We start from the raw sequence: 14,746 nt of genomic DNA, 5'->3' as shown, positions 1-14,746 counted from the left end.
CACTTTGGTTCGGTTCCGTGGAGCACGGACGCTCCCGGACAGCCCCGCGGCGAACAGGGCTGCGTTAACGTTCAGCTGCGGCTGCAGGCTTTGCACTTCAGCACTGAGGGGACAGTTTCAGACCTGTCTACAGCCAGGAAATCTCACTCGCCTTAACTGCTGTCCGAATAGTTTTGCGGACAGCCCCATCCGAGCCCTGCGGGGCCCGGGGCGGGGCGTCGCATGGCAACGGGAGACGCCGCGCTGGGGGCCGCGGCCCCGCCCGCTGTGGCGCTGCCGGAGGGGCGCTCGCTGTCCGTGGGACTCTCGCTGCCTGTGGTGAGGAGAAGACCCCCCTAGGCAGAAAGGCTCCTGTCCCCCCCCGGGCGGCGCGGTGGTTCCAGGCGGGGCGGCAGCCATGGCCGCACTCAGCCTGTCCCAGATGCTGGATGCCGCCCTCGGCTCTCCCCAGCTCGTCGACTTTGGGGAATTGCACAGCTTCCTGCAGGCCATGCTCCGGCACCTGGGGCTGCAGGATCTGCCTGCCCAAGAGCAGGAGCGCAGCCCAACCCCCTTGCGGGGGGGGCACCCGCTCACCAATGGACACACTGGAGAAGAAGGGAGACAGAGCAGAGGCCTCGGCACGGGGCTTGAGCCACTCGTCCCCGCAAAGGACATGCTACGGGAACCTATGAGCAGCCCTCAGGTCACCTCAGCGGCCACCGACATGGGGCAGATGGAGAAGATGGACGCAAACACGAGTGGCATCTCCAAGGTACAGGCTCTTGCTGCTGCCCTTGGTGCTCCCCTGCAAGATGCCCGCTCCTCTGGGGTCCACACTGCCACTGTACTGCCCTCAGACCAAAGTCTGGTTTAAGCCCCAGCTCACTGCAGCACATGGGGCTGTGCTGCAGGAAAAAAATAGTTTTGCAGAGGAAGAGCTGGGGCTGAAATGCTGCTCCAATTGCTCTGGGTTCTCTCCATGTTGCCATCAGTGAGCTGTGGTGGGTCTAACATAGCCCTCGGAACCCTTAGCTCCACCGACTGGGCTGGACCCTGTGCTGCCCCCAGGCTCTGTGTAGGCTACAGCTGGGGTGAAGGCCCTTGTCCTCAGGGACCCTCCCCTGGGACTCACCCCTGCTACCCCCCCTCTCCCAGGCTCTCCTCGAGGAGATCAGCAGGATAAAGGCGGCACAATCCTGCATGGAAGAGGACATTCGGAGGATCCAGGAGGCGCTTGGCTTGGTGAGCTGCTGCCAGAGACCCTGGGAAGGAGCTGAGCCCTCACTCCCTCCCTGTCCCTCTCCCCATCCCCCTGCCACCCCAGCCCCTGCCCTGTGGCCACCCGCCATGAATTGCTTCAGAAAGTAGAAGTGGGAAGGGTGTCCCAAAAAGTGACTGTGGGAGCTCAGCCCACCCCACCTGGAGCCCAGCACCCTCTGCCTGCCATCGCTGCCCCAGGGAGGGCAGAAACAGGCACTTGCCTGCAGGTCAGGCTGCCTGGGTCCCATCCCTAGGTCCCATCCTCCACACACACCCCCCAGCTCTGTGGCCAGGCTGACTCTGGATCCTTTCCTTCCCCAGAAAAGACTGGAGGAAAGGCTGAGGCTCTACCCAGCCCTAGAGGAGATGAGCAACATGGTGTGCTGGGAGGTGCTGGAGGATTACTTGGTGGGCAGGAAAGCAAAAAGAAAGAGGAAGTGAGAAAGGTCTGGCAGTGGTGAATGCTGGGGCATCCCAGCTGCAGGACTGAGCAGGACCGCAGCCCCAGTGCCTCCAGCCACTGCCTGCCCTGCAGCCTCTGCGGAGCTTTGCTCAGCACCGCTCTTTGAGTTCCTGCATTGCCTGTGGCATTGACATCCTACAGCAGCCCCTCTACAGGGCAAGGGAGCACCCAAAACCTTTGGGGTGACTGCACAGCCCCACATCCTTGCTAGACAGTGGGACAGGGCCATGGCTCCTCGCCCTCCCAGTATCGCTGGAGCTGGAGTGGATGGGAGCATGGGATGGCAGTGGTTCATTTTAGGGCAGATCCCAGCATTTAGCACTATGAGATTGTTTCCAGATCGCTCCTAGGGCTGCTGTTCCTGACATGTGGGCACAGCCCATTGTGCTAGGCAGCGGGTCTGTTCCAGGAAGTCTGAAGCACTGAATCCCGTTGCTAAAGCAAAAACTGCCTTGCTGTTCTGGAATGTGGAGTCAGTCAGGTGTTTGCTGATCCTGTGGGTCAGCTGCTAAAACTGCAGGGGGGCTGGGAAGGGGCCGGGCAGCTGTGGTCATGGGAGCTGGGGGTCTCCATGGAGCAGTCTTTGCTTTTGGGCTCTGGTGCTGTACTTGAGTTTGGCACTGTGAGGCAGCGGTTTGGGGACAGGGACTGGAGACACAGAGGATGAGAGGGGCTGGAGGGCTGTCCTCGGTACTACATGGCTGCTTATAAACCTGCTCCCTTTTGCCTCCTCTTCCTAGCAGGGCAGTGAGGGCCAGTCAGCCCCTGCTGAGCCCCCCAAGTCAGACAAGGACACCCAGTGGAGGGCAAGCTCAGCACTGGGGCCAAAGGGACCACCTGAGAAGTGGGCAGGTGCTCCCTCAGATCAGACGAGGACTTCTGATGCCAGTGCCAGCACCCCAGGAGCACAGCCAGGTTTCTCTGGCACCCAGACCCCCATCCTAGAAATACAGCCAAGGTCCCCCAGCAGTCAAACCAACATGCTGGGAACGCAGGCAGTACTTCCAGGGGCCCAAGAAGAAGGAGCAGAAGTTCAGCCAAGCTGCAACATGGAGATGGTGGCAGCTCTTTGCCAGATCAGGCAGCTCAGCCACCTCTATGCCACCCTGAAGGAGCAGGTGGCTCAGCTGGCAATCACCAAGTCAGACCGCACTGAACTCGAGAAGTTCCACCTGCTCTTCCCAGAGGGAGGTGAGAGTCCTGGCAGGGTTGGCGGGGGCTGTTTGGGGTGGGAACACCCTGGGTCAGGGACTCGCCATGCTTAGAGCCTGGCACCGAGGTTGAGACTTCCTCACTGGACTGTGTGTTCCCTTGGGCCACGTCTCTCTAGGTCAGGAGAACATCACCAGTGTCCTGGCCGATCTCTGGGGCCAGATGTCTTCCCTGCAGGGCCTGTCCGGAGACCTGCAGGGCGAGAAGGGCAAGGTGAGCCTGCGGCTGGCTGCGGGGATGCCACGGGGGAGTTGGGCAGGAAGGGGGCAGCCAAAGGGCCCCTATGCTGAGCTAACACAGGCAGCTGTGCCCTGACTCTGCCCCACCACTGTTCCCAGATCAGGCAGCTGGAGGATGCTCTTGGAAAGCTGCAGGTGGCTGAAGCTGACTGGACAGTGCATGGCAGCCACCAGGCCACCCTGCAACTGGGGTAAAAGGACAAGAGAGGGTTTCCTACCCCATGGTGCTGCAAAGGAGCCTGGGCGGGGCTGGAATCATTGCAGATTGCAGCACACTTCTCCATGGTGGCTAAGCCTGCCCGTGCCTCTGTCTCTGTGACCAGGTTGGTGCTGCAGCAATTAAAGCAGGAGATGGGAGAGCAGCAGCAGAAGACCCAGGCCATGCTGGAGCAGCTGGTGGCCAAGAGTGTGGACCAGCTGCAGGCACAGGTGAGGTCCGGGGGGAGCACTCCCATAGCCCACTGGCTCAGTGGGGTGATCCTGGTGGGGTTCCTGGCCACATTGCTGAGCTGGATGGGGCCATCAAGCCTCCAAAGCACCTGGGCTTTTTGGCTGCATCCATCCCACCTCAGAGCCCATTCCTTCTCCCCTTCCTGCAGCTGGACAAGCTGAGGGTGATGGTGGAGAGCCTGAGGCAGGCAGAGGTGCAGACAGCACGCCTCATCTGCAGCGGGGACACCAGGGCGCAGGTGGAGCAGCTCCTGCAGCACTATGAGAAGCTGCAGGAGCAGGTGGAATTCTTTGTGTGCCAGCAGGCAGTGGGCAAGGTGTCGAGGCAGCCACAGGAGAGGAGCCAGGTAAGAAGATGCTGGTGTATGGGCCCTGGGAAGGGGCTGCTGGCCCACAACCTGATTGGTTGTGCTTTGCTGTGACGTGGCGGAGCCCCTCACTGCCCCCTAGCTTGGTTTGTACAAGTCAGCAGCATGGAAGGAAATTAAAACCTTGGGGCAAATGTCTTGCTGGCACTGATAGCCTGTGGCCACTGGCCAACCCCCCTTGCACAGTACCGCCTTGCCATCTTCCTCCCTGAAGCAGGATGAGAAGCTGCTGAAGCACATCCAGGTCACCATTGTGCAGCTGCAAGGAGAGAACGAGAGGCTCAGCTCCATTGTGGGAAACCTTCAGAACAGCTGTCAGGAAAAGCAGAAAGATATTGAGGTAGGTGGCTGAGAGCCCTGTTGGGTCAGAGCATCCTTCAGGCCACCCCAGGCTGGGGACCATAAGGGTTTTGTCCCTCTGCTAACTTGCTCGCAGCCCTACACTGCTCCAAAATACCCTCCCTGGAGTTTTTTTCTTTGGGGGTGTTGTGTGCTCAGCTGTCTAGGAGGCAGCTTCAACCCTGTCGTGGCATCATGGGGTGCTTTCTGCATTGAAAGGCTCTGATCCGGTCCCTGGAGAGGCTGGAGAAGGAGAAAGCAGACAAGGAGGACCTGGGAGTTGATGTGGTACGTCCTTGAGGGGCCCCAGTGCCAGGCAAGGGGATCCCAGACAGGGTGACAAATGCCCCTTGTCCCTTGGATGCTCAATGGCAGAACCAGACGGAGGGAGGTTTTCCAGACCAGCTGTGAGTCCCTCACCAGGCCCCGCTGTCTCCCTCCAGGGCCCTTTTGCTGGTGCAACCGAGCCCACAGGGGTGATGGAGTGAGCAGGGCTGTGTTGCCACTTCTCCAGCTCCTCCTGACACCAGCAGGCCCTGCCCATCTCCCATCAGACCTTCCCCACCTCTCCTGCCTTTCCCTGTTCCCAGAAAGCAACCAAATCTGCCCTGGGTGGCAAAGTCAGCTGCAGCCAGTTTGAGGCCAGCATGGAGCGGCTGATGGAGATGATGGAGAAGATGCAGAGCCAGGGTGTGGCCCAGGAGCAGGGCTTGCAGCAGGTCCAGCAACAGCTCAGGGAAGTGATAGACTGCAAGGTGAGAACCGGCTCATCTCGGTCATGAAAAGCTGGCACCTTCAAGGCTTGGCAGCCTAAGCCAGCTTCCGTGTGAGGGTCCCCCCCTCATGGCTCTCCCCCTGGGGACTGCCACATTCTACCCTGGAGCAGCTGGCTGAGAGGGTTAATGCGTCCACAGCTGGACCGCCTGGAGCTGGGGCCCATCCAGCAGCAACTGAAGCACTGTAAGAACATCCTGAAGCAGCTGAAGGACAAGGTGCTGCAGACAGAGGCTGATGATGCAGCTGGGATTAAGTGAGTATGATGGGGACAAGGGGTCCTTCAGGGACAGCCCTCACCCCGTTTGTGCCCTCTGGCCATCACAGCCCACATGGTACCCTGGCACAGGACCGATTTAGCCAGTGAACCTTATGGTGAGGAAGTAGCTGTCTTCTCCGCCCACCAGGAGGCAACAGCAGCTTCCTGACACTAGAGAAGGCATGAGGAGGGGGATCCTGCAGGATGGGGCACTCCCAAACCAACACTGGGGTGTGGGTACAAACGCTTTCTGGGCAGGGGATGGCAGCTTGTGCCCCAGGCAGGGCTGCCGTTGGAGCGGTGTGAGGACCACTTCAGATGGCAGTCTGGGGTTCACTCCCTGTCCCTGCCCGTGCTGGGCAGCTGCCAAGTCCTGCCAAGAGCGGGTGGCAGGATTGAGGATAGCATGTCCTGGTCCTTGGGCAGCGGTGACAAAGCTCATCCCAAGCACCATGGGAACACTGCGTTCCCCACCCCCATCTCCCAGCCCAGCGTTTGTTCCCAGGCTGGGAGCATCCCACACCAGCAAGAGGTGCCAGAATCCCTTTCTTTGTCCTTGCCAGCACCCCCATTTTCCATAGGACTGGAGCGCTGTGGGTACCTGTGGGAGCAGTTCCTGAGGTGGTAGGAGGGTTTGGACGCTCCTCTCTGTGGTTTCTCTGGTACAAGGTTGAGGATTTTCCCAGGTGGGAGCCCACAGCCAACCACTTTCCCTCCCTATAGTCCTTTGATTCTGGAAGCAGACAGCAGGTAGGGGTCTCGTAGGGTGGTAGGGGATAAACTAGGCTCAAGCCCCTATGGTTCCTCCTGCAAAAACCATAACCTGCTACAGGGTGGTGCCCAGCCTCTTGCTGCTGCCTGCAAGCTGTGTCCCCTAGAAGCTCACTCAGCCTTTTTCTCACCTCTCCAGGTATCCGCTGGCCCATTGTCACTGCTTGTCTTGCGACCATCCCCTCAACATGCCAGCACCTGGCCCGTGAGTGGTACCCAGCACCATAGGGGGAGATGTGTGCTGGCAGTGCCCTGCTGTGCAGGACACAAGAGCTTGGGTGTCTGCCAGAACATCTGACCCTGCCATGCCCCCTCCTCAGCCCTGTCTGGCAGCAGGGAGACAGTAACCCCTGCCCAGGGACAGGGGGCTGCCATCGGGTACAAGCCCATGGGTTTGGGGTGCTACCCCAAGCTGGGGTGGGTCATTGGTCCCCTGTCACCCACACGTGGCTCCTGCCTTCCCCAGCAAAAACACGGCCCTCCCATTGTTGCCGCTGATGCTCCCCTGCTTTGCCAGGAGCACCCCCACTGTCCTCAAGCCACAGGAAACACAGCAGCACAACAGGTAGAGGAGACAGGTACCCATCCTCTGCCCTGTAGGCGCAGGCGTGGCCTGGCCCCCACCCCAGCGAGGGAGAGCTCTTCCCCGGGTGGAGGCTGAGGGGTCAGGGTTGGGGGGAGCCTGGGCAGGGCAGAGGTAGGCAGAGACACTGTGGTGAGGTACCTATGCTTGCCCTGGCTCTGAGGGGTTTTACAGATCCCCTCAAGCTTTCCCATCCGGCCCAGGTCGCTTGTCTCAAGGGCACTGAAGCTGCATGTGACGAGTTGTGTCTGGGCTCAGCCTGACCTCATGCTTGGGGAGGGACGTCATGTGCCTCCTGCAAAACTAGTCACTGAAATGAAGCCCTGCTGCTGGAACTCAGCTTCTGTTTCGTGGTGTCACTTGCATGGGGTGCAAGGACTTCCCACAGCCACTGCCAGCTCACGGGGATTGTAGGGAACAGAGCCAGCGCGACTGGGTGGGCGGGGGTCTCCTGCAGCAGCCAGAAGGGAGCTGGGAGGGACGTATCCCAGCAGGGAGCACCTCTAGGCCTCCCACCTGGCAGAGTGGGGCACATAGTGCACTGCAGTGCTGAGCACCCCCATCCCCCAGGAAGCAGGCAACTGAGCACAGCTTCCCCAGCATGCCACGGAGCAGCGGTGGCGGCCAGCATACCATCACCTACCTGCTGCAGAGCTGCCAGCTCCTCCAGCCCAAGCCACCCAACACCCCATGGCTGAGGCAGGTAAGGATGTCAAAGGCAAGGATACTGCGGGGACAAGCAAGGCTGGGTAGGTGATGCTGAGCACAAAGAGGAGTCCGTGCCTCAGTTTCCCCAGGGAGAGCTGGGGGTGGAAGGTTGCTTGGGGATGCTTCATTCAGTCCCGTGTTTCAGCCCACCTGCTCTCTCCTTCTGAGGCTAAGGAGACAGCACTGTTGGGCTGCGATGGCCGCATCTACCAGGGACAGCAGAAGAGGCAGCAGCCTGCACCTGTGGGCAAAGGTACAGCTGGGATAGGCTTGTGTGGGGATCCCACAGGTGTGAAGAGGTCAGTGGAACGTGCAGGGGACCCGTGGTGTGGGGAGGTCCTGAAAAAACAGCATGTCTGCTTCAGGGTGGCGCAGGACCCCATTTCTGGGTATCTGCTGCTGGGCAAGGGCCCCGTCCTGGGTTGGCAGAGCTGATCTGGGGGCTGCAGGGGTCTCAGCCCTACCCCTTGCCCCCCAGGCTCTGCTGCCTTAACAGAGGACAGGCCAGAGTCCTCTAATGGATACCCCTCCTGGACATCAAAGGACCTCCGGCCCCTGCGGGAGAGATCCAGGCCCCCAACAGCTGAGTGGGATGGGCTGGGAGAGCTGCTGTTAAAAAAGTGATTTTTTGATTTTATTATTTTTAGATCAATAACAAACCTTCAACCTGTTGTTATTGTATGTTTTCCTTTTTTTTTTTTTTTTTTTGATTGATTTGAAAACTAAAAACCCCACCCCAGCTCTTCCCTTCCCGAGGAAGAGCCATGGACGGAGGTCACAGGGACAGGGGGGCACCACCTTGATCAACCACAGCCCCCAGTTCCACTTCCCCCCATCCCTGGAGGGGTGCAGAAGGAGGGAGGATGGGGTGACGGGGGAGTGTCCATGGGGTCTGTGCAAGAAGCCAGGCTGAATTTCAGAAGTCAGAGGAGAGGTGCGCTTTGCTCTGGGCACTGCAACAAGCGTCCAGGAAATCCAGAGGCAGGGGTGGGTCCAGTATCTCCCTGTCCCCATGGCCATGATCCAGGGTGCCGACACCTGCCTCCATCCACTTATTTTTCATTACTCCCCCACTTCTATCGCCTGCCCTGCTGCAGGGATGCTGGAGGGGCAGAGTGCAGGGAAACTGCCCCCACCCCACAGAACCTTTGTGCTGCTGCCTCTTTCTCTCTGGTTTTATATACATTGGATATATTTATATATTATAGTTATATATTTTTTTAAAAATGGATAGAGGCTCTCGTGGGCCGGTGCCCTCCCTGGCAGCATGACCCTCCCTAAAAATAATATTAAGACCTAGAAAATCATTCCAATGCGTTTCTAGGGGAGCCCCTGCTCCCAACGCCCTGGCCTGCACCCTCCCCCTCCCCCCCGCCTTGATTCTCCCCTCCCTCTGCCAACCCAGTCTTATCTCTGGCCATCCATGGTGGGGACAGCTTTCTGTGAGGGGGTGGCAGGCGGGGGATCAGGGGGCCAGGCGGGCTGCGGGGGGTGCAGGTGGTGGTGGAGGCCGTGGGCGGTGGGTGAGGAGGGGGGCAGCCAGGCAGGCTGGTGGCTGGGGGGCGAGGAAGCCCAGAAGGGGCTGAAGCTGCCCGGGGGGGAGCAGGCCATGGAGGTGATGGGGCTGTTACTGCTCTGCAGGCTCTCCGAGGTCCGCAGCTTGGAGAACATGGCCAGAGCGTCTGGGAAGTTGGGCGGTGTAGCTGGTGTGTTGCTGGGGGTGCACATCTGCAGGGGAGAGAAAAGGGTGGGTGTCAGATTATTCACGGGTGCTTTTATGATCCCAACCTGCCAAGAAGCCAAACTATCACTGCAGATCCTGACTGTATCCGACATATGGGATCCCCAGCCCCAGGGCATACTCGGAGCCTAGCTCTGGCTAGTCTTGTGGCCCACAGTGCTGCTGTGCAGCCCCCAAGGGTTTGGGTTGCTCCCCTAAAGGCATGGGAGCTGCCCAGGGAGGGTCTCCAGCCCAACTTGGGAAGACCATTTTGAACCATCCAGCACGCTCAATGTGCTGGAGCGATGGTGGGTTTTGGAGGGGTGAGGGACACTGCTCTGATGCCAGGTGTCCCGTGGGGGGAGCAGCAGGGATGGGGGTCATGCAAATGGGTCCAGCACGATGGGTAGGGAGTGTGTTGGCCCTGCAGGACGCCCACATCAGGCAAAACACAGCCTGGCTGCGTAGGGTGTGTGCACAGGGAAGGGGTACGTGTATTGATGGGGTGCATATGCAGGCAGGGTGTGTAGCCAGGGGGGAGGCACTGGGCATGGGATGCACCGGGAGGGCATGCGTGGATATGGAGAGCGCACATCAGCGTGGCTTAGTCCCTCTGGGTTAAATCCACCCTGAATCCCTGTTGCCCTCGTGGAGAGGTGGCTGCCATCAGAGCCCAGGCTGCAGCTGAGTGGTACCCCTTGCTGCCGTGCTGCTCGTGGGACGTCGAGCAGTGCCAAGGGGCAAGGGCAGCATCTGTTGTCTCTGGTCTTTGCTGCTTTTAGCAATGGTGAACAGGGGAGAGGCTTTTGATAGGCAACAGCTGCTGCATCGTCTTCCCAGGCCTTATCCGAAGATATAATCCCGGCTGGTGCTCAGCAGTCCCACCTCTTCCCTAGCCATGAAAACATCCCCAAGCCCCCTCACATGCACCTCCTCATCCCCATCCCAGCCACCTTTTGTGATCAGCAGGATCAAGGGAGGGGCCAGACATGCTGCAGGTGCTCTCTGCTCCCCACTGCTGTGGCCAAACCCCATCTGGGCAGGTCCCAGCTGGAGCCTTGGAAGAGGGGGTGCTTCCCCAGCCTCTCCCAGCTGGTGGGAAGCAGCGGCTGGCAGAGCCATAGTGGCAGAGGGATAAATGAGCTCTCATCAGCATGCAAAGCTGGTGCACCCCAAAATCGCAATCACAACCAGGCTGGCATTGAACAGCATCATGGTGAGCTGAGGATGTTTCTCCCTTGCTACAAACAGTCTTTGGGAGAACTCATTCCAAAGCCCACTCTGAAACACTGCTAAGCCAGCTTTTTTTATTTTTTTATTATTTCTAAATAGCCTATGCCAGCCCTGAATGGAGGTCAATGCTGGTCATAGTGCTCTGAGCTTCTGGGCTGGTGTTTGCTGGATGAATTTAAAACATAAATTGGAAAGAAGTAAGAATTGCCATGCAATTCCCACCTTCCTTCTCCAACCCTCTGGTTGAGGAGCTTGGCTGTCAGAGGGTCAGTCCCAGCAGGGGCTGCAGTACGGCTGTGCCAAACAGCTCTGTTGAGTCCCTTCCTGCAGCCCAGAACCGAAGGGGTTTTGCAGGGCTCAGGGAGCCTCGTCTCTGCAGGGTGAGACGAGCCGCCCCACAATACAAACCGCCACCATGAAGCCCTTCATCTCATTCTCTGCCCTAGGCCACGTGCGGCATTTTAAGCTGCAGAAATAAGGATTACGGGGAGTGTAGAGCAGCAAAAAATGCCATAAATGCAAGATGGGAGTATCTGAGGAAGAGGTGAAAGGTATTTGGTCACCGCATGGTGCACACAGTGCCAAGAAAATACAGGAGGAAGGGTGAGAGCCAAGCAGTTCTGGATCCTTGATGCTGGGCTGGCTGGGGGCAATGGAGTGACCACTGTACTCAGGGCAATACATGTGTCTTGCTTAGCACCACAGAACGCAGGGATGCAGAGCAGGTTTCATCAGAGCTGCTTTGCATCCTGCTTCCAGCAGCGCTCACCAAGAGGAATTGCCCCGACTAAGCTTTTGGCATGTAAACACAGTGAAGCCCGAATCCAGCCAGCAGCTCCTGCCTTCTCTCACCCCCTTTCCCACCACGAAAGAGTTTTTTTTGTAAAATGACCCTTTGCCAGCTCCCTGAGATGTCTAGAAAACATGCAGGGGGAGAAGGAAACAAAATAAAAGGGGCTTAACGGGGAGCCAGCCAGAAAAATTACTTTCTTGGAGAAAAGATTTGCTCCCAGCAGTAAGGGACTGGCTGGTGAGTTCCTGATGGCAGGAAAAAAAGGGGGGGAAAAAGGGCAAAGTTCAGATTTGCTCTTTTCCCCATGTGCAGCACCGTTTAGGAAATAATTAAAAAAAAAAAAACCAAAACCAGATTTAAAAACACAACAAAAAACACCCAGAGGGGAATAACTTCCTCTCCTCGGCCAAGGGAATGTGCCCTCGGCCAAGGTCAAGCAGTGTTTGGGGTAAGGAGGGGGCACCGGTGACCCCCCCAGCCCGGGGGAGCCCAACTCTCAACGCGATGTTTGCAGAGAGAAACTATTTCCTGGCAGACATTTTAGCTCGTGTTTACATTCGCCGGCTGCGTGCTCCGCCGGGCGCGGAGCAACATGGCTGGCAGGGGAGCTGACAGCGCCGCGTCCCGGGAGACTCGGGGGGTCCTGAGCCGGGGACGGGGGCAGATGGGGGTTGGCAGCCGGGGAGAGTAAAGGAGCTTTGGGGAACGAGGGGTCCCACTTACCATCTGCGGGGGGTGGTGGCTGCTGGGAACGTTGGTCTCCTGGAAGAAGGCGCTCAGTGCCGTCTGTGGGGACAAGGCGTCAGCCCCAACCCACTCGAGACAAAGGGAGAAGGGAATCACGCCATCCCCCTCCCGCGGGACCACCCCAGGGGTCACCCGCGCGCCGCCCCCGGGCTCGGGCAGGGAGCCCGGTGGCCCCCACACCCGCAGGAGCTGCTCCCGGGGGAGCGCGGCCCCCCCCCCACCCCGCCGCTCGCTCGGGCCCATCCACGGCCGCCCCAGCGCGGGGGGCGCGGCTCGGGCGAGAACCGGCCGAGGAAGCCCGGGGCCGCCGGGGCCGCGGCCCGGACACGCGCGGCTCGGGCTCCCGTACCTCGAACTGCCAGTGGGCCGCCTGCAGAAGCTGCTTGGCCTGGTCGGCGGCGCAGCCAGCCGCCAGCACGAACTGGTTGATCATCACCTGGTGCCGCAGCTCCTCCATGTTCACGGACATGGCGGGGGCGGCCCCGCCGCGCTGCCGCCCCGCGCCGCGCGACACGGGGGGCGGCGGGGGGAGCGGGGGGCGCGGGGCGGGGGGCGCGCGGCACGGCCCCACCCCGCGCCGCGATTGGCCGCCGCCGCGCCGCCCGCCCCCACGGGCGTTCGGTTCGAATCTTCCAGCTGCCCCGCCGCCGCGCCCCGCCCCGCCGCCGCCCCATTGGCCGGCGCTTGTGTTTTGGCTGCGGGCGGCGCCGCAATTGGCTACCGGGCGGGCGCGATGCGAGGCGCTGGTGACGCCACGTTCATTGAGGAGGTTTGTGGCTGGGGGTGTCGCTGCTGCGCGGCTTTCCCCGCTTCCCCACCTCTTCCCGCGACCCCTCTTGCCCTTGGGGCGGGGACCCAAGGCTGAGGCCGGGGAGCAGGAGAGGACACCCAGCCTGACTTCCTCGGTGCCCCCCTCCCATAGAAAAGCGGGAGGGGCTCAGGCGGAGCTCCCAGGTTTGGCGAGTTTGGGGACTGGTTTTGGGTTTTTTTGGTAACAAAACATTTAAAATCCTTGTGGCTTCAGTCACAGCTGGTGAGGATGGGCTTCCCCTCGCCGGCCGGTTTGGGGACTGAGCAAGAGAAGTGCGATGCACACCTGGAAATGATTAATTAGAAAGGGAAAAGCAGCATTTGAAGCCCCAGTGAGTAAACTATGGACTTTGCAAATGGATAGTATGAAAATAAACTGAGCAGAAAAGAGCCATTGGAGGTTTGGATGTGGCAGTGGCGGAAAGTCAGCCAAGGGAGACATACTGAAGAGGCTGAGGGATGGAGGCTTAGAGTGCAGTAATGGATATGGAGGGTCCCGCTTGCCCAGCTGGGATTTGGGCAGCTCGTCCTCAAAATCAGCCCTGATGTGGGTGGAGGTGTGAAAGGAGCAATTCCAGGGGAAGCCAGGACCCTGAACTCACCTGCCTCCTATGTGCAGTCCCAGTGGGCGCTCAGGACCTCCCACTTGCCAGAAACACACACTTAGGTGTACAGCGGCTTCCAGCTGAGTTACCAAAGCTATGAGCAACTGGCCTTGCGTTAGTGCCTGCCTGGAAAATGCAGGGAAACATTGCTTGTGAGCTCTTGCTCAGAAACCAACGGGGCTTGTGCAGGCAATGGGCATCCCAAAGCATGATGAAACAGGGTTTGGGACATTTGGAAGAGCAGGCAGGACCTTCAGTTCTTCAAAATGAAACTCTCTACCTAGCCTGGCTGCAGAGACGCCAGCCTGCTGCATAACACCTTAGCTTTTCCCAACACACCAACTAGCTGGTGGTGAAGACCTGCTCAGGAACAGGATTTGCAGCAGGAGCAGGATTCACTGGCAACCTGATTCACTTTCTGGCCTGATCCTGCCTGAGATGCTCTTCCATCCTCCCTTCAGGCAGTGTGTGGGCTCCCAGCACCTCACTCCACCTTTTCAGGCAGGAGCTGCTCCAGGAACCAGCCTGGGGGACTAACAACATAGCAGCCCTCGTTAGGGCTCAGCACCCTCTAATTAAGGGTCTATCCTGTCCCCAGCTATTGCCACCTCACAGGGCTGCACATAGCTGAGATCAGAGCCAGTGCCAGGATGGATTATTGGCTCTGCAGCATATGCCAGTGATTGCTGGAGGAAGTGGAAGAGGACTAGCAATACTAGTTGTGCAGACAAACGTTTCCTGCCTTGAATGAGACGCTCATCCTCCTGTTTAACTTCCGAGCAAACTGCTGTGCCTCAGTCTCCTTCTTAGCACGAGGAGGCAGGTGTGGGAACCCCTTTCCCTGCCAAATGCACACACCAAATTCCATAGCCAGACAACACATGTGCTTCAGACTTGCATCTTGCCCAGCAGCAGGTGCATTTTTTTATTTGAACATTGCTTTGGATTCTCCCTCCCTGTGGCCCTGCCGGTTCAGCCCTGCTGGTGTTTGTTCTGGCTTTACATGGGCTTAATCTGGCACAGATGCAGCTGGGCAGGCTTGGGAGGGGGAAACCAGCCCTCGAAAGCATCCCATCACCCACTTCCTGCCTGTGCTCCTGTGCTCAGCTGCAGCACTGTCCTACAAAGTCCTCTGCTGCAGTAATCACTAAAAAAAAAAAAAAAAGCCTTCACAAGCTGTGCATACAGCAGCTCTGCATGTAATGACTGCTGGGTTATGGATCTGCACAGGGATAACTTTGAATTATTATCTGCACTAAAACCCTGCAGTCTGTTGTGTGCTGGTAATGAAACGTACTGGCTCCCTTTCTCAGGCTCGTTTCTTGCCATCATCACTGTCTGGACTTGAGGCAGGGGTGTGGGGCTGATGCTGGCAGCTCAGCAATGCTGTGCTATGCTAGATTTTTAAATTATCTGTACACGGAACAGGC

The 14,746-nt window shown here is 58.9% G+C and overlaps 2 protein-coding genes across 3 annotated transcripts; one reads left to right on the top strand and one right to left on the bottom strand.

Moving 5' to 3' along the window:
- The first annotated feature begins 301 nt into the window (after window positions 1-301).
- On the top strand, window positions 302-8,035 carry QRICH2 (glutamine rich 2). Of its 2 annotated transcripts, XM_069872224.1 has the most exons (17): window positions 302-754; window positions 1,138-1,224; window positions 1,564-1,620; window positions 2,458-2,896; window positions 3,036-3,130; window positions 3,256-3,347; window positions 3,480-3,585; window positions 3,756-3,953; window positions 4,189-4,314; window positions 4,533-4,601; window positions 4,904-5,068; window positions 5,228-5,343; window positions 6,257-6,322; window positions 6,584-6,682; window positions 7,271-7,403; window positions 7,577-7,661; window positions 7,887-8,035. In XM_069872224.1, the coding sequence occupies exons 1-17, from the start codon at window positions 398-400 to the stop codon at window positions 8,030-8,032; spliced, it is 2,436 nt and encodes an 811-aa protein (XP_069728325.1). In that variant the 5' UTR covers window positions 302-397; the 3' UTR covers window positions 8,033-8,035. The 2 variants fall into 2 exon arrangements, with proteins under 2 accessions (XP_069728325.1, XP_069728326.1); XM_069872225.1 differs by lacking the exons at window positions 1,564-1,620; window positions 7,887-8,035 and having other exon boundaries at window positions 2,446-2,896; window positions 7,577-7,872.
- On the bottom strand, window positions 8,021-12,447 carry UBALD2 (UBA like domain containing 2). Its single transcript, XM_069872226.1, has 3 exons — window positions 12,251-12,447; window positions 11,878-11,940; window positions 8,021-9,136 (listed from the first exon to the last, which is right to left on the bottom strand). The coding sequence occupies exons 1-3, from the start codon at window positions 12,368-12,370 to the stop codon at window positions 8,816-8,818; spliced, it is 504 nt and encodes a 167-aa protein (XP_069728327.1). The 5' UTR covers window positions 12,371-12,447; the 3' UTR covers window positions 8,021-8,815.
- Window positions 12,448-14,746: the final 2,299 nt, after the last annotated feature.

This window comes from Phaenicophaeus curvirostris, chromosome 19, assembly GCF_032191515.1.
Source record: "Phaenicophaeus curvirostris isolate KB17595 chromosome 19, BPBGC_Pcur_1.0, whole genome shotgun sequence".
In the NCBI taxonomy this organism is placed as follows: domain Eukaryota; kingdom Metazoa; phylum Chordata; class Aves; order Cuculiformes; family Cuculidae; genus Phaenicophaeus; species Phaenicophaeus curvirostris.
The sequence above is the reverse complement of the archived record's forward strand: the minus strand, read 5'-3'. Positions and strand labels throughout refer to the sequence as shown.